This window comes from Heterodontus francisci, chromosome 20 (genome assembly GCF_036365525.1).
Source record: "Heterodontus francisci isolate sHetFra1 chromosome 20, sHetFra1.hap1, whole genome shotgun sequence".
NCBI lineage: Eukaryota > Metazoa > Chordata > Chondrichthyes > Heterodontiformes > Heterodontidae > Heterodontus > Heterodontus francisci.
Window position 1 is genome coordinate 20,835,863 of NC_090390.1, and position 19,571 is coordinate 20,855,433.

Sequence of the window (19,571 nt, forward strand, 5' to 3'; positions counted from 1 at the left end):
CACTGCAGCTGTACTAGAACAGCTTAGCTAGGGGCGCGGCAAGTTCTGGAGCACAGGTCTATTGCTGGAATGTTGTCAGGGTCCATACCCTTTGCAGTATCCAGTGCCTTCAGTTGTTTCTTGATATCACGTGGAGTAAATGGGATTTGCTGAAGACTGGCATCTGTGATGCTGGGAACTTCAGAAGGAGGCTGAGATGGATCATCAACTCAGCACTTCTGGCTGCAAATGCTTCAGCCTTATCTTTTGCACTGATGTGCTGGGTTCCCCCATCATTGAGGATGGGGATATTTGTGGAGCCACCTCCTCCAGTTAGTTATTGAATTGTCCACCACCATTCATGACTGGATGTGGCAGGACTGCAGAGCTTTGATATGATCTGTTGGTTGTGGGATTGCTCAGCTCTGTCTATCGCATGCTGATTCTGCTGTTTGGCATGCATGTAGTCCTGGGTTGTAGCTTCACTAGGTTGGCACCTCATTTTGAGCTTTGCCTGGTGCTGCTCCTGGCATGCCCTCCTGCACTCTTCATTGAATCAGGTTTGGTCTCCTGGCTTGATGGTAATGGTAAAGTGGGGGATATGCCAGGCCATGAGGTTACAGATTGCACTTGAGTACAATTCTGCTGCTGCTGATGGCCCACAGCACCTCATGGATGCCCAGTTTTATGTTGCTAGATCTGTTCGAAATCTATCCCATTTAGCATGGTGGTAGTGCCACACAACACGTCCTGAATGCGAAGCCAAGACTTAGTCTCCACAAGGACTGTGCGGTGGTCACTCCTACCACAACTGTCATGGACAGAGGCATCTGTGACAGGCAGGTGAAGATGAGGCCAGGTATGTTTTCCCCTCTTGTTGGTTCCCTCACCACTTGCCACAGACCCAGTCTGGCAGCTATGTCAGCAATGTTGTGACCGGGCCACTCTCGGTGATGGACAGTAAAGTCCCCCAACTAGAGTACAATCGGCACCCTTGGTGCTTCTTCCAAGTGGTGTTCAATGCGGAGAAGCACTAATTCATCAGCAGGAGGTTTCCTTACCCATGTTTAACCTGATGCTATCAGACGTCATGGGGTCCAGAGTCGATGTTGAGGACTCCAATGGCAACTCCCTCCTAACTGTATACCACTGTGCAACCACCTCTGTTGGGTCTGCCCCACTGGTGGGACAAGACATACCGGGGTTGGTGATGGATATTGTCTGTAAGGTATAATTTGGTCAGTATGACTCTGTCAGGCTGTTGCTTGACTGGTCTGTGGGACAGCTCTCCCAACTTTGGCACAAGCCCCAGATGTTAGAGGAGGACTTTCCAGGGTTGACAAGGCTGGGTTTGTCATTGTCGGTGCTGGGTGGTCTGTCTGGTTTGATTTCTTCATGACTTTGTAGCAGTTTGATAAATTTAAGAGTCATCCACATTTTTGTGTATCTGGAGTCACATGTAGACCAGACCAGACCAGACCAGGTAAGGACAGCAGATTTCCTTCCCTAATGGGCTTTAATGACAATCCACAATGTTTTTGTGGTCATCATTAGACTAAATTTTAATTCCAGATTTTTTTTTTATTAACTGAATTCAAATGATGGGATTCGAGCCCATGTCCCCAGAGCAATACCCTGGGTCTCTGGGTTACTAGTCCAGTGACAATACCACTATGCCACCGCCTCCCCCACTTGATCAAATAGTGATAAATAGTTTCCATTGGTTGTTAAGCAGTAATTGGAGGGCACAAATTAATCACAAAACATACTAAAGGGAAGGTTGGAAACGTTTTATTCATAGCGATCAATAAGATTGTGAAATTCCCTGCTACAAACTAAATTTAAAACCAAATTAAATAGTTGCTTGATAAAGAGGAATATTAAATACAGGGAGTGAGCAGAAGGGTGGAATTAAGCTGACTCATGTGAAGATAAGGACTAGTATTGGCTGAATGGGTTGAATGGCCTATTTCTGTGCTGAAACACTATAGAATTCTAGGAAGGACATCAGCTCATGGATGATGCTATACATAAATTCCTTAATCACTCAAAAAGACCAGTTACACTGCAATAAGAAATTATTTCCAGTTTATTAAAAAAGTGACAATTCTGAGAGTGGTGAGGATTTCTTTCTGCTGTTATTGATGGCAATCCAATATCAGAATTCATCTGATATTCTAACTCTGAACACTCCACATTCTACTGAATTAAGTGAGTCCCATTGGGTTTTTGTTGCAATATTTGGATTATGGGCTTTCTGTTACTGCATTCGCTCTGCATTTTACCACCTGCATATATTAACTTAGAGTCAGGGAATGATATAGTACAGGAGGCCACTTAGCTCATTGTGCCTGTGCTCCTTTGAAAGAGCAATCTAATTAGTTCCACTCCTCTGCTGTTTGATCATAGCCCTGCATTTTTTTTCCCTTTTCAAATAGTTATCCAATCCACTTTTGAAAGTTGCTATTGAACTTTTCTCCACAACCATTTCAGGTACTGCCTTCCTGATTACAACAAGAGGCTGGGTAAAACAATGTTTTCTTATGCTGTCTCTGGTTCTTTTGTCAATTGCCATAAATCTGTGTTGTCTGGTTACCCATCATCCTACCATTGGATTCAATTTCTCCTTAATTACTCTATCAAAACCCTTCAAGATTTTGAACATCTCTATTAAATCTCCTCCCACTATCTCCGCACTAAGGAGAACAACTCTACTTTCCCTTGTAACTGAATTCACTCATCATTAGTAACATTCTAGAAAATCTTCTCTGCTCCTTCTCTAAGGCCTTGACTTCTTTTCTAAAAGAAGTGCTCCAGCTGATTAAGGAAGGTTTAGCATAACTTTCATGCTTTTGTACTCTATCGATTAAATCAAGGAACCTGTGTGTTTTTTAGTCTTCACAACCTGTCCTGCACTTTCAAAGGTTTGTGTACATATACCCCCTAGGTCTCTCTGTCACTGCACCACCTTTAAAATTGTACCTTTTATTTTATATTGCCTGTCCTCATTCTTCCTTCCAAAATATATCACTTCACACTTCTCTGCATTAAATTTCATCTGTCATGTGTCTGCCTATTTCACCAGTCTGCCTATGTTCTCCTGAAGTCTGTTACTATCTGCCTCACTATTTACTACATTTCCAAGATTTGTCTCACCTGCAAACTTTGAAATATGCCCTTTATACCCAAATCCAGGTCATTAATATATATCAAAAAGAGCAGTGGCCCCAACACTGACCCCCACCCCCCTCCCCACCCTGCCCCCCCCCCGCCCCCCCCAGAGGATACCACCATATTCCCTCCCGTCTGAGAAACCACTACTCTCTGCTTTCTGTCTTTTAGACCATTTCATACCCACACAAACACTGCCCATTTAATCCCGTGGCCTTCAGTTTTGCTAACGAGTCTATTATATGGCCTTATCAAAGTTCATATGCACAAGGAAATTAATTAAAAATAACTAAATAAATCTACATTTAGTACCTTTCTCTAATTCAATTTTATAACACAGAAGGACGAGAGCAACCACTGAACCAGCCAAGGCTGACATCGAGATGTAGCAGACAGAGGAGATCAATGTGACATCCAATTTGCCTTGACAATTTACCTCCATCCCAATCATAGTATCTTTTTTTCTCCATGCCAGTATCCTAAGGAGCTCTGAATGAGACTATTATGTTGGCCTGCATCCCAGCTGAAGTTGGCCCAAAATCATCTTATGTAAAACCCTTATAGCCAGCACTGAGGTGAGCCTTTCATCTTATTATTTAGGGCTGGATTCTAATTTAAATTGTAGAGTTAGAAGAACAGCAAGCAACCCACTCCCCCAATTCTCTCCTTCAGAGATTTGGTTTTACTCAGCCACATTCAATATTATATTTTTTCAATATTCTGATGGAATTTAATATGCATTCCTTGAGCAATTACATTGAATTTTGTTTCCATTATTTTTTTCTTTTTTGTTTTCCAGAATGTCACATTCTAGAAGATGTAAACAAATGCATTGTTGCGACGAGGGAGCGTGACGTAGATACCATGGATCGTGCAGCAGGGGCTATACAGGGGCGAGCTGCCAGGATTGCTCATGCTGTCACCTGTGAGATGGAAAACTATGAGCCTGGAGCCTATACTGAGGGAGTGATGAAAACCGTCCAATATTTGGCAGAATTTGGTAAATGGCTTCTATTTTCAGCTTTGGGAAACCATGGTAACCACAGGTATTGTGTACAAAAAAATCCTCTGATCCCTCAATTGACTGATCCTTGCTGTTGTAATACTTGTTTCTCATTCTTTATCTCAACTACATTGTGTCAGAAGTATAACCAAACTGAAGAGTACTACAAAATAATTGGGCATTGAGTGTGTGAGTCTGTGTGTTTATATGTATTATATATATTTATGTATAAATATAGACATATTTCTCTCACATGTTTGATTGCAACACCAAAGAACAGCATCTGATGTTAATAGTAAAGCTCTTAAACAGGTATTTGACATTTTTAAACTGGCTCCTTTACCAGGAGGCATGAACTTGTTTACTTGAAATGGGTTAATGTCTCTGTTAATATAGCAAAGGAATGTCATGTCAACTTTGAATATTGCCAACAGTTTTTTATAGGCTCATAAATTACTGTGGAAAAATGGGCCTTTTTTATTACGCATTGGGTTTTTCTATTTGAATCTGTGAAATCCACCGCTATGCATTGACCTGAAGAGAGAATTGGGAGCTGGAGAGGACCTGGAAGGAATCGTTAGCACTGGGGAAAAGATAAATTGAGGGCTAGGAGTGGGGCCTATCCCTTACCTGAGGAGACAACAGCATCAGCAGCATTACAGGTGTGCGCCAGAGTTTGAAAAAAAGTGAAAGATAAAGAAAATCAAACAGTAACATCACAGGAAAGCCATGAGTTGATTGGCTGGTGAATATTTTGCTGTGTTTCCCTTTCTCCAAAGTTAGGGAGTGATTCGAAGCAGCTGGGAGATTAAAAACGTTAAAAAGTTTAAGTAAAGTATCCAGTTGGCTTTCTTATATTTAAGTGATGCCAACAGAAGAGAAATGAGTAGCTAGTAGCTGGTAAGTCTTCTCTTTTATTATTTTTATTTTTAAATAGTAAGGTTATTAGTATTAGTAAGGTTATTAGTATTAGTAAGGTTTATTATTTAATTAATAGAGGAATGGCAGGGCTTCTTCGACCTCCAGAGTGCACATCCTATGATATGTGGGGGCTCCAGGATACTTCCCGTGTCCTGGATAACAATATGTACAGGAAGTGCCATCAGTTGCAGAAGCTTGAGTTCCGGGTTTCAGAACTTGAGCAACGGCTGGAGGCACTGAGGAGCATCTGTGTGGATGAGAGCTTCTGGAAAGCATGTTTAAAGATGTAGTCAGCCTGCAGTTTAAGAGTATGCAGGCAGAGGGGGAATGGGTGGCTACCAGTCAAGAAGAAACAGGCAGGTAGTGCAGGAGTCCCCTGAGTGCATCTCATGTTTCAATCAGTATTCAGTTCTGAATACTTGGAAAAGTGATGGTTCATCTTGGGAGTGCACTCAGAAACAAGTCCATGGCACCACGACTGGCTCAGCTGTACAGGGGGGCACAAAGAAGACAGGAAGAGCAATAGTAATAGGAGATTCGAGAGTTAGGGGAATAGACAGGCATTTCTGTGGCTGCAGACATGAATCAAGGATGATATGTTGCCTACCTAGTTCAAGGGTCAAGGATGTCACTGAACGGCTGCAGAGCACCCAGAAAGTGGAGTGTTTACAGCCAGCAGTTGTGGTCCACATTGGTACCAACAATATAGGCAGAAAGAGGGATGTGATACTACAGTCAGAATTTAGGGAACTAGGTAGGAAACTAGCAAACAGGACCAAAATTAGTAATCTCTGGATTACTCCTTGGACCACATGCAAGTGAGTAGAGAAATAGGAGGATAAAGCAGATGAATATGTGGCTGGAAAGATAGTGCAGGAGGGAGGGCTTTAGATTCCTGGGACATTGGGACTGGATCTGAGGAAGATGGGACCTGTACAGGCAGGACAGGTTGTACCTAAACAGAGCCAGGATTGATTTCCTTCCGGGGCAATTTGCGAGTGCTTTTAGGGAGGATTTAAACTAACTTGGCAGGAGTGTGGGAACCAGGAAGTAATAAGAGAGAGGAATACCAAGATGTGCAGAATACTGGGAAAGACAGATAGCACTAGAGTAGGAGGTAGTAAGTTATTAGTTGAGTTCAGAGTAAGGGAGAAAGTAATAAAATCTAAATTCCGATTACTGTGCATGTGAATGCGTGGAGTGTTGTAAATAAGGTTAATGAGCTGCAGATGCAGATTGCCATGTGGAAATATGATGTTGTGGCTATAACAGAGACCTGGTTCAAAGAAAGAAAGGAGTGGGTGTTAAATATTCCTGGATACAAGGTGTTCAGGAGACATAGGAAAGGAAGGAAAGGGGTGGGGTGGCAATGTTGATTAAGGGGAATATTGCAATGCTGGAGAGAGAGGATGCCTCAGAGGGGTCAAGGACAGAATCTATTTGGCTAGAAATAAGGAACAAAAAGGGTGTAATTACATTTCTTGGTCTAGTCTATAGGCCACCAACTAGGGGGAAAGGATGAAGAGGAACAAATTTGCAAGGAAATTACAGAATGGTGCAAGAATTATAAAGTAGTTATAATGTGGACTTTAATTATCTGAATATAGAGTGGGATAGTAGTAGTGTAAAGGGCAGAGAGGGGCAAGAGTTCCGAGAGTGTGTTCAGGAAAATTTTCAACAGCAGTATGTTTCCAGTCCAACCTGAAAGGAGGCATTGCTACACCTGGTTCTTAGGAATGAGGTGGGCCAAATGGATCAAGTGTCAGTAGGGGACAATTTAGGGGGCAGTGATCATTGTATCATAAGGTTTAGGTTGTCTATGGAAAAGGACAAAAAGCAATCCAGAGTAAGAATAATTAACTAGGAGAAAGCCAACTTCAATGGGGTAAGAACGGATCTGGCCCAGATAAATTGGAATCAAAGGTTGGTAGTAAGTTAAAAAACAGCACGTCTAGGGTTGTAATCTCTGGATTATTCCCTGTGCCACGTGCTAGTGAGGCTAGAAATAGGAAGATAGTGCAGCTAAACACGTGGCTGAGCAGCTGGTGTAGAAGGGAGGGTTTCAGATATCTGGACCATTGGGCTCTCTTCAGGGACAGATGGGACCTATACAAGAAGGACGGATTGCATCTAATCTGGAAGGGCACTAATATCCTGGCTGCAAGGTTTGCTAGCGTCACTCGGGAGGATTTAAACTAGTGTGGCAGGGGGGTGGGAACCAGAGCAGTAGGACAGCTAATGAAGTAAATGAGGAGGACATAGTAAATAAGGCCAGTAGGACAAAGAGGAAGAGCAGGCAGGGAGATGTTGCTGACCACAGCGGGACTGGTGGTCTGAAGTGCATTTGTTTCAATGCGAGAAGTATAACAGGTAAGGCAGATGAACTTAGAGCTTGGATTAGTACTTGGAAATATGAAGTTGTTGCAGAGACTTGGTTGAGGGAAGGGCAGGATTGACAGCTTAATGTTCCAGGCTTTAGAAGCTTCAGGCGGGATAGAGGGGGATGTAAAAGGGGTGGGGGAGTTGCATTACTGGTTAAGGAGAATATCACAGCTGTACTGCGGGAGGACACCTCAGAGAGGTCATGCAGCGAGGCAATATGGGTGGAGCTCAGGAATAGGAAGGGTGCAGTCATGATGTTGGGGGTTTACTACAGGCCTCCCAACAGCCAGCGGGAGATAGAGGAGCAGATATATAGACAGATTTTGGAAAGATGTAAAGGTAACAGGGTTGTAGTGGTGAGTGATTTTAACTTCCCCAATATTGACTGGGACTCAGTTAGTGCTAGGGGCTTGGTTGGGGCAGAATTTGTGAGGAGCATCCAGGAGGGCTTCTTGAAACAGTATGTAGATAGTCCAACTAGGGATGGGGCCATTCTGGACCTGGTATTGGGGAATGAGCCCGGCCAGGTGGTCGAAGTTTCAGTGGGGGAGCATTTCGGGAGCAGTGACCATAATTCCATAAGTTTTAAGGTACTTATGGATAAGGATAAGAGTAGTCCTCGGGTGAAGGTGCTAAATTGGGGGAAGGCTAATTATAACAATATTAGGCAGGAACTGAAGAATTTAGATTGGAGGCGGCTGTTTGAGGGTAAATCAACATCTGACATGTGGGAGTCCTTCAAACGTCAGCTGATTAGAATCCAGGACCAGCATGTTCCTGTGAGGAAAAAAGACAAGTTTGGCAAGTTTCGGGAAGCTTGGATAACACGGGATATTGTGAGCCTAGTCAAAAAGAAAAATGAAGTATTTGTAAGGGCTGGAAGGCTAGGAACAGATGAAGCACTTGAGGAATATAAAGACAGTAGGAAGGAACTTAAGCAAGGAGTTAGAAGGGCTAAAAGGAGTCATGAAAAGTCATTGGCAAACAGGATTAAGGAAAATCCCAAGGCTTTTTATACATATATAAAGAGCAAGAGGGTAACCAGGGAAAGGGTTGGCCCACTCAAGGACAGAGATGGGAATCTATGCGTGGAGCAAGAGGAAATGGGTGAGGTGCTAAATGAGTACTTTGCATAAGTATTCACCAAGGAGAAGGACTTGGTGGATGATGAGCCTAGGGAAGGGAGTGCAGATAGTCTCAGTCATCTCATTATCAAAAAGGAGGAAGTGTTGGGTGTCTTGCAAAGCATTAAGGTAGATAAGTCCCCAGGGCCTGATGGGATCTACCCTAGAATACTGAGGGAGGCAAGGGAAGAAATTGCTGGGGCCTTGACAGAAATCTTTGCATCCTCATTGGCTACAGGTGAGGTCCCACAGGACTGGAGAATAGCCAATGTTGTTCCTTTGTTTAAGAAGGGTGGTAAGGATAATCCAGGAAATTTTAGGCCGGTGAGCCTTACGTCAGTGGTAGGGAAACTATTAGAGAGGATTCCTCGGGACAGGATTTACTCCCATTTGGAAACAAACAAACTCACTAGCGAGAGACAGCATGGTTTTGTGAAGGGGAGGTCATGTCTTACTAATTTGATTGAGTTTTTTGAGGAAGTGACGAAGATGATTGATGAGGGAAGGGCGGTGGATGTTGTCTATATGGACTTTAGTAAAGCCTTTGACAAGGTCCCGCATGGCAGACTGGTGCAAAAGGTGAAGTCACACGGGATCAGAGGTGAGCTGGCAAGATGGATACAGAACTGGCTCAGTCACAGAAGACAGAGGGTAACAGTGGATGGGTGTTTTTCTGAATGGAGGGATGTGACTAGTGGTGTTCCGCAGGGATCAGTGCTGGGACCTTTGCTGTTTGTAGTATATATAAATGATTTGGAGGAAAATTTAGCTGGTCTGATGAGTAAGTTTGCGGACGACACAAAGGTTGGTGGAGTTGCGGATAATGATGAGGATTGTCAGAGGATACAGCAGGACATAGATCGGTTGGAGACTTGGGCGGAGAAATGGCAGATGGAGTTTAATCTGGACAAATGTGAGGTAATGCATTTTGGAAGGTCTAATGCAGGTGGGAGGTATACAGTAAATGGCAGAACACTTAGGAGTATTGACAGGCAGAGAGATCTGGGCGTACAGGTCCACAGGTCACTGAAAGTGGCAACGCAGGTGGATAAGGTAGTCAAGAAGGCATACGGCATGCTTGCCTTCATCGGTCGGGGCATAGAGTATAAAAATTGGCAAGTCATGTTGCAGCTGTACAGAACCTTAGTTAGGCCACACTTAGAACATTGCGTGCAATTCTGGTCGCCACACTACCAGAAGGACGTGGAGGCTTTGGAGAGGGTACAGAGGAGGTTTACCAGGATGTTGCCTGGTCTGGAGGGCATTAGCTATGAGGAGAGGTTGGAAAAACTCGGATTGTTTTCACTGGAACGACGGAGGTGGAGGGGCGACATGATAGAGGTTTACAAAGTTTACAAAGGCATGGACACAGTGGATAGTCAGAAGCTTTTTCCCAGGGTGGAAGAGTCAGTTACTAGGGGACATAGGTTTAAGGTGCGAGGGGCAAAGCTTAGAGGGGATGTGCGAGGCAAGTTTTTTACACAGAGGGTGGTGAGTGCCTGGAACTTGCTGCCAGGGGAGGTGGTGGAAGCAGATACGATAGCGACGTTTAAGAGACATCTTGACAAATATATGAATAGGAAGGGAATAGAGGGATACGGTCCCCGGAAGTGCAGAAGGTTTTAGTTTAGGCAGGCATCAAGACCGGCGCAGGCTTGGAGGGCCAAATGGCCTGTTCCTGTGCTGTACTGTTCTTTGTTCTTTGTTTGTTCTTTGTTGGTAGGCAAAATGTTAACTGAACAATTGGCTGCCTTTAAAGAAGAAATAGTTTGGGCATAGTCAGGTTATATTCCCACAAAGGGGAAAGGTAGGGCAAACAGATCCAGAGCTCCCTGGATGGTGAAAAAGATGGAGAATAAGCTGAAGAAGAAAAATTGTGCTTGTGGCAGATGTCAGGTGGATAATACAAATGAGAAGCAGACTGAATTTAGAAGCTTCAGAGGGGAAGTGAGAAAGCAGATAAGAGAAGCAAAGAGAGAGCAGGAAAAGAGACTGGCAGCTAACATAAAAGGGAATCCAAAAGTCTTTTATCGGCATTTATATAGTAAAAGGGTGGTAAAAGAAGGAGTGGGGCCGATTATGGACTAAAAAGGGGATTTACGCTTGAAGGCAGGGGCCACAGCTGAGGTATTAAATGAATACTCCGCACCTCTCTTTAGCAAGGAAAAAGATGCTGTGCAGGTCATGGTGAAAGAGGAGATAAATCAAACACTTGAAGTGTTTAAAATTGATAAGGAGGAGGTATTGGATAGGCTGTTTGTGCTAAATATTTGTATGGTTGGGAAAGAAGTTATAGTTTGATGTTGAAGTTAATAATCCATTCAATGGCTTCAGTTGATGCAGTGTGGATGGTTGTGATGCCACCAGGAATGGATCCCTCAGGGTAAGAGTTCAATACATGGGTGATGGTCTGACTTGGATGGTCACAGTCACAATTTGAGCTGGTCCTCCTGTTCCACTTGTGGTGTAATTGGCCACATCTCCCCAGGCTTGTCCTCAAGTGGTTGAGCGTTGTCCAGATTTTCCGTGGAAAGTTGAAACCTGGGACTTCACCGCTCGGCTCAGTTACCAGGTTGCAGTTGGTGATGTTAGCAGTCAACCAGGAGGTGCACCATCGAATGGCGAGGCTGTTGTCAGTTTGTAGAGTGTGGAGTGTGTTCCAGTAGAGGCTATGAGATTTTAGGTGAGTGCGCGGGTGTTTTTTGAGGTCCTGTATCAATGGGATCGCTTCATTAACTACCAGCCAGTGGTGTGCTTTGTGGAGAATATTTTCCCTGCGGACATCAGGAGTTTCAATGTGTGCTAGCACAGGAAGCCACTTGATCTGTGTCAGATTCAATGTTCCAGAAATAATCCTCCTGATTTCCCGGAGGTGCATATCTACCATGTTTGTGTGGTGGCTCCTGAGCCAGGTTAAGCAGCAGTACCCTGCTGTTGGGTGGACCAGGACAAGTGAAGCAATGCATAGTGCATTGGCTCTGTTGCCTCAGGTGGCACCCGCCACATTCCTTATGAGGTCCACTCTCGTCTTGACCTTTGCTTCGGTGTTCTGGAGGTGTTTCCGATAGGTCAATGTATGGTCGAGAGTGATGCCAAGGTTCTTTAGTGTTGGGTTGTGGGTGAGTGATCAGCTGCAGAACTGAACGTGAAGTTCTTCCCTGGCCTTTGAGTTGTTCAGGTGGAAGGCTGGAATGACAGTCTTGGTGGCATTTGGTCAGAGTCGCCATTTTCTGAAGTAGGCTTCCAGAGAACATAGATCTTCAGTGAGTTTTCTCAATGTCCTGAAGTTCATTAGCCTGGAGGGGCAGGGCCAAGTCATCAGCATATATGAAAAGTCATCACTTTTTAGGAGGGAGGTCGCTGGTATATATATTGAAGAGAACAGATCCCTGTGGGAGTCCGTTGTTGGTTATGAGTGGGCAGCTGATTTGATCTCTACGGTGCACATGGAACTGTCGGTTGCTGATCATAGAGTTGATTAGTTGGAGGGTTTTCGCACAACAGATGATTTTGGAGAGTTTAGGCAGCATGCCTGTCCGCCACACTGCTCCATAGACACGGGATAAGTCAACAAAGGCAGTTCCTGTCTTCAGGCCTCTCTGAAAACCAGCCTCAATATGTGAGGTCAGTGCCAGGACCTGCTCGGAGTAGTTGTGGCCTGTGTGAAAACCTGCCTGTTCAAGGGGGCATCGCTGCTTTCAGGATGGGATGTGGTCTGTTTAGCAGGAGGCAGAGGGGAGACCAGGGGTTGGCAATGTGTCCATATACAGACACCAGTATCCATGGTAAAAACATTTGATGTCCGTGACTGGTAATTTTAAGGATGAGAAATTTCCCATTGGCTTCTTCTTTCTGACCAAACTGGCTTAAAAAAAATCGCAACTGTCAGTTTCACAGATGACAGGTGCTGAGAGCATAACTGTGCTTCTAAACTTTGGACAGCTTCATGGTTTTGCAGCGGGTTCCGTTTTTCAAAAGCCTGCCAAAAACCATGAAGCTGTCCGAAGTTCGGAAGCGCTCTTCTGCTCCCAGCACGTGTCATCTGTGGAACTGACAGTTGCGACTTTTTAAAAACTCGCCAATGATGAAGCTGCTCTGCTATCAGTTTACACTCTGATCTATGGTCAGAGAGAGGGGAGCAGAGAGAGAGAGAGAGAGTGGTGAGAGAATGGGGGGAGAGAGAGGGGGGACAGAAAGAGAGAGTGGGACAGAGAGAGAGCGGGGGGACAGAGAGAGGCAAAGGTTCAGATAGAGGGAGAGTCTGAGAGTGGGGGGGGGGGGGAGAGAGAGAGAGAGAGAGAGAGAGAGGGACAGAGAGTGGGTTAGAGAGAATGGGGATGACACAAAGAGGGGGGACAACACAGAGAAGGGGGACAACACAGAGGCGGGGACAACACAATGCAATGCAGAAAGGGGGAGACAACACATGGTGAGGAACAACATGGAGGGGGGAAAACAGAGAGGGGGGAAACACAGAGGGAAGGATACAGAAAGGGAGGGGAGAGAGAGAGAGACTGACAGACACAGAGAGAGAAGAGGGAGCGAGAGCAATCAAGGTCACTCCTGGAATGATCCGCATCGCACAAGAAGTGTGCAGGCAGACATTGACTATTTGTGTAAGCAAAAAGAAAATGCCAGGTATCTCACTAAATTAGTCTACTGATTTAAAGTTTCTTCACAAAAATGCACATTTTTGTTGTTTTGATTCATAGTAAGATACATTTTTAATGCCTTTATCTTTCTGAAATTGTCCCCTATGTAAGGCAAAAATTATAATATGCCCCCACCATGCCGAAGGTTGGATACCCCTGCTCCAAGCTTTTAACCATGTGTTTTAAAATAACCTAGCAGCTAGGTTATTTTGAAACACATGTTTAACGGCTTGTGTTATGTAAACTTAGTTTAAAATGGCAAAAGTCACTTAGGGAATGTCTCAATTTGAAGACCCTGGCAGACATTACTTTCACTTGGGATACAAGATCAGTGGCATGTTGAAAGTTGCTGGACTTTTACTTCCATATAAATGTCTCAATTCCGCTGCTATCCATTTGGAATCACATTGTTCCAGAACTTGTATTGAGAGAAAACAGGTAAGAAAATTCAAGGAATCTCCAGACGTCAGCACTGTAAGTTCCTCATGAATACACAAGTACAGTGTAATGGGACTGAGTGATACTGGATAAAGAACAAAGAACAAAGAACAAAGAAAATTACAACACAGGAACAGGCCCTTCGGCCCTCCAAGCCTACGCCGATCCAAATCCTCTATCTAAACCTGTCGCCTATTTTCTAAGGGTCTGTATCTCTTTACTTCCTGCCCATTCATGTATCTGTCTAGATACATCTTAAAAGACACTATCGTGCCCGCGTCTACCACCTCCACTGGCAAAGCGTTCCATGCACCCACCACCATAAAGCAGGATGCTACTGACCCATATACAATAATTAGTAAATACAATGTACTGGATAGCTTTAAAAACCCCTATGATTCCTTAACAAAACCCATGCTGTATTTGCAGTTTTAAAAACTGTCAGGGAAGGCATAGTAAAAATTTATTATCTTTCAATGCCCATGTTAGAAACAGTCATTAACTGATTTTTGAAATAAAAACAACAAATGCTGGAAATACTCAGCAGGTCTGGCAGCAAGTCTGTGGAGAGAGAAGCAGAGTTAACATTTCAGGTCAGTGACTCTTCTTCAGAACTAACAGATATTAGAAATGTGAAAGGTTTTATGCAAGTGAAGCGTGGGTGGGGCAAGAGATAACAAAGGGAAGGTATAGATAGGATAAGGTCACAGAGAATAACCGACCAGAAGGTCATGGATTTATTTGCTATGAATTGGATTAAAGGACAAGTTTTACAAGTATGTCAAAGATCAGTAATTGCTATGTGCATCATTTACTATCCAGTTTGAGGGCAGATAACCTGAGTTGCCAATGTCATTTGAAAGTTGTCTGTATCATTTAATTACATTACGTTAAGAGTGCATCATTGCTAACAGGTAAGAGATTTGGCTTGGACATAAATTGGTTAACGTGGAGTACAATCTTACAGATAGTGACTAAATATTTTGTAATGTATGAAAAATATATGCAGTCAGATCCGCTCAATGTTTTTTGCAGAAAAGCTTTTGGTTAATAATCATCTTGTCAGAACTGAATTGGAATCGACAGTGATAGACTGAGATACAGACATAAGTGAATTTAACAGAATCACTTTATTGGAGGAACTGATGGGTGCTCTTTATTTGTAATTGTGTTTATCTAATTTTGTCTCTAGCTTTGGTGAGCAAATGGCATTTTGTCCATGAGAGATTCTGTTGGTTCTGTATTTTAGAATCCAGGACCTAGTTTAACAGCCTGTCAAGGTGAATAAACTTGTTTAGAATAGAAATGCAATACTGTACCAATGTGCCTCCTGGCTTGCCGTAGTCATGTGACCTCTAGCATGAGGAGCTCGGACTGAGGCAGCCATTATAGTTAGATTAGATTAGATTAGATTAGATTAGAGATACAGCACTGAAACAGGCCCACCGAGTCTGTGCCGAACATCAACCACCCATTTATACTAATCCTACACTAATCCCATATTCCTACCAAACATCCCCACCTGTCCCTATAATGCCCTACCACCTACCTATACTAGTGACAATTTATAATGGCCAATTTACCTATCAACCTGCAAGTCTGTTGGCTTGTGGGAGGAAACCGGAGCACCCGGAGAAAACCCACGCAGACACAGGGAGAACTTGCAAACTCCACACAGGCAGTACCCGGAATCGAACCCGGGTCGCTGGAGCTGTGAGGCTGCGGTGCTAACCACTGCGCCACTGTGCCGCCCAGTTAGTTTCATTAAAGACAGAGTCCACATGGGACTGGTGTCCTGTGAGCTCTTAACATGGTGTCAGAGAATGGAGCTGAAATTGAGTGGTGAAAAGTTGTTAAAAGCACAGCTAAAGAACAAAGGCCACAGGAAAGTTCACAACTGCTAAAAGCTGCTGAACGCCACAGGAAGCCACAGAAATGGAACAACGAAACTGCTGAAAGCACAGGGTAAGACAATGGCTCCAAATTTTCCTCTGCTTGTGCCAGTCGAAATGAAAGGTGTTATGAAACAGAACTGGCAGTTCTTCCACTCACAATGGCAAAATTATGAAATTGCGATAGATTTAATTAACAAACCAGAGCAGCTGCGAGTAGTTACACTTTTGTCACTGTTGGGGAGAGACTGTTGCAGAGTGTATTCCACCCTAAATTTCTCTGAAGAACAAAAAATACAGAAAGCAGAAATTTTGAAAACCTTGAAGGCACACTTTGAACCCCAAGTGAACGTAACCTATGAACGTTAGGTGTGCAATATGACGGCCCAAGGCGAAAAGGAGTCCATTGGTCAATATGTGACAGCATTAACCCAACTCACAGAATCCTGTGAATCTGCACAACTAAAAGATAATCTAATGAAAGACAGGATTGTATTAGGCATAAGAGATCGCGCAGTGAGAGCACGTCCACTGAGAGAAGAGAAACTGACTCTCAGGAAGGTGAGTGACGTGTGCAGAAGTGCTGAGGTTGTAAATCAGAAGCTAGAGCATATTCATAGCAGAACAAACCAGACCTTGAATTAGGCTGATAGACATTCCAGGCCGAAAGGGCAGAAAGATCACAGACAAAGAGCAGGATACAAATACTGCAGAGGATATCATGCACAGAAAAAGAAGGCATGTCCAGCATGGGGAAAGCAGTGTTCTCACTGCAAGAAGCTGAATCATTTTGCATGCAAGTGCTTGGTTAGAAGGAAGCACAACAAGCAGGTACAGATGGCCACTGGAGCGATATCAGCTGAAGATTCTGACAAATCGCTATACAACATAAAACAGGTTGGTTCAGACAGGTCAATCGGTGACAAATGGTTTGTGACTGTTGGAGTGATGACTGCAGAAGGAGAATATCCAGTCAACATAAAGTGCCCATTAGACACCAATGCGTCATGCAACATCATGACCTTCACAGACCTGTGCAAAGTGGCTCAACATGGCGATCCAAAAGTAAAGCCCTCAAAAGGAAGCTTAAGGCTATATGAAGGCGCCATACTGGTGCCAACAGGACAAGTTACTCTGAGAGCCCATTGCAATGACAAGAACAAAGATCTGGAGTTCCAAATCATAGACAGCAAGCAAAAGCCACTCATCTCAGCCGAAGCAAGGCTAAAGCTTGGACTGGTAACCCTCAACATGCAAAAAGAGAAAACCCAGGAGATGGCCTATAGGAGCGGGCGCCGGCGCTGGAACGAGAACATCGTTGCCAGTCGCAAGGTGACACGGGTCATGCAGGCAGCGAGGAAGAGGAAGATCTGGCAGTTGTCTGCTCAGGTGCCTAAGGTGGAGGCTGTGGGAAAGAAGTGCTCAGATTTCGCAGAGCGGGCAGACAAAATCAAGGTGAAACGACAGAAAGCCAAATTTCATTTTGACAAAACTGCCAAAATATTGCCAGAATTGAGCATCAGAGAACCAGTCAGGGTACAAACCTTCAATACGCTCAACAAGAGTCAGCCCAAGTGGCAACTAGGGACCTGCATAGAGCAGTTATCATCTTGGTCATATGCTGTGGAAGTGAAGGACCAGAGATACCGTCGCGGGCACACACACAACTGGAAAAGCTGCTCCCTCACAGCAGGCAGCCAATCAGGAAGATGAGAGCTCACCAACTGCACAGAACACAAAACAACCATCAGCCACAGAGGTCCACAGCACACCCAGGGAAATGGAACAACAGTTACCGCGGCAACAAGTGACAAGGGAAAGACACTCGCCAGAGAAGGAAAATCAATCAGAGGAACAGCCAATGACAATGCACATGCACACCATTAAGAGACAAGATGTAAAGACTATGTGTACAATGAATGTGCAGAGACTGATGAGAATGACGAACTACGAATGTATGAGAACAGTTGTGTGCATCCTGGGTAACTTGGGCAACTCAGTGTGAATGATAATACATGCAAATTCTTTTTTTTTGTACAAAAAGGGGGATGTTTGGGATAGAAATGCAAACTGTACCAATGTGCCTCCTGGCTTGCGGTATTCATGTGACCTCTACCATAAGGGGCTCTGACTGGTGCAGCCATTACAGTCAGTTTCATTAAAGGCAGATTCCACACCAGACTGGTGTCCTGTGAGTTCGTAACAAAACTAGTCTTGGCTACCTACCGTTAATCACTCTCTCCCTTCCTGTCCCATTCTGCTTTTCTGTTATAGTCTTCTGAACTACTATTTGCTACATCCTATAAAGTTCTCTTGATTTGAGATCACTGCCTTTTTGTTGGATGCCCTGTCTTCAGACACATATCATAAGCAGGTGGAGATGTTGCACAAACAGTGGCCATCACGGGTTAATTTGTCTTGTGACAATAGCAGTGTGAGAAATGGTCTGTCTTCCTATTGCTGATTTTTCCACTGCCTCAACTCAATGATCACAATAACAATCCTCTGCTTGAGTTTCATGCTTTATTAGATGAATTTGCATTCCTGACACAATGTGAATCCACAGAGGTCATCCGATAAGGTCCCTCTACCACCCCATGACATGGTATAGCTATGTCTAATCTGTCAAGAAAAGTAATTCACATTGGCATTTTTTTTTATTCATTCAAGGATGTGGGCATCGCTGGCTAGGCCAGCATTTATTGCCCATCCCTAATTGCCCTTGAGAAGGTGGTGGTGAGCTGCCTTCTTGAACCGCTGCGGTCCATTTGGGGTAGCTACACCCACAGTGCTGTTAGGAAGGGAGTTCCAGGATTTTGACCCAGCGACAGTGAAGGAATGGCGATATAGTTCCAAGTCAGGATGGTATGTGACTTGGAGGGGAACTTGCAGGTGGTGGTGTTCCCATGCATTTGCTGCCCTTGTCCTTCCAGTTGGTAGAGATCGCAGGTTTGGAAGGTTAGAGATGGTCATTGCCTGGCACTCATGTGGCGCGAATGTTTTTTGCCACTTATCAGCCCAAGCCTGGATATTGTCCATGTCTTGCTGCATTTCTACATGGACTGCTTCAGTATCTGAGGAGTCACGAATGGTGCTGAACATTGTGCAATCATCAGCGAACATCCCCACTTCTGACCTTATGATTGAAGGTAGGTCATTGATGAAGCAGCTGAAGATGGTTGGGCCTAGGACATGCTATTTTGCTTGCTAGCTAGCTAATACAGTTGTGCTGCTCTCCATTGATGTCTGTATGCTTAGCTACTTTATTTATAGGGAGAAATGTGTTTTAAATGGGACTGTGTTTTGATGGCATTAGATTGGTTATACACTTTATATACAGATTAAATGCTCCATGTCCCTGGCTGAGTCAGTAATTTTGTCAAATGTCCATGGTGTCTATTCCTTGGGGAGATAGCAACTTTCACGTGGTTATGACGGAAACCACACCTGCCAAAATGAAGCATATTAATTTTGTCATATGGAACCTTATTTTTGAATGTTACTGGACATTGAACATAACATGTTTTAAAAAGACCACAGAGCAGTGCTGAAAACATGGATGCACATTTTCAGTCTAAAAGACAGTTGCACGGAGAGACAATGGGAGTACTCCCTGATTCAATTAGCCAGATGGGTTTTGTCAATAGTGATGATCAAGAGACATTGAGAGTCATTGAATGTGTAAGAGCCAGCATTCCAACTAACTTGCCCCTCTCTCCCCGCCAACTGAGAGTGTCTGATAAGCTTGGAAGAACCCACAAACCTTGCAGGCGAGGTGGTTTCAAACAAGAAGCTAGTCACATGACTAACCTGCTGGTCAACCTGGAGTTGATTGAACTGTGCTCATAGAAAAGTTTTGAGACAGACTGCACTTGAACTTAAAGATGGTCTCCCTCTCTTTGTCTCTCTCTCTCATGCAAAGTTCCAGCGACCCACAGAAGTAACTCAAGCCTCAAGATAGGAGACTCCTGCAGCCTGCAAGTTTGAAAGTGTGCACTGGCCCCAACAA

At 44.1% G+C, this 19,571-nt stretch overlaps 1 protein-coding gene across 1 annotated transcript in view; it reads left to right on the top strand.

Moving 5' to 3' along the window:
• Positions 1-19,571, top strand: part of LOC137380511 (catenin alpha-3-like) — a 2,550,805-nt gene that overhangs the window by 2,043,060 nt on the left and 488,174 nt on the right. The window contains exon 14 of the mRNA XM_068052420.1: positions 3,950-4,150. Coding sequence (XP_067908521.1) covers positions 3,950-4,150 — 201 coding nt within the window. The remainder of the gene's footprint in view (positions 1-3,949; positions 4,151-19,571) is intronic.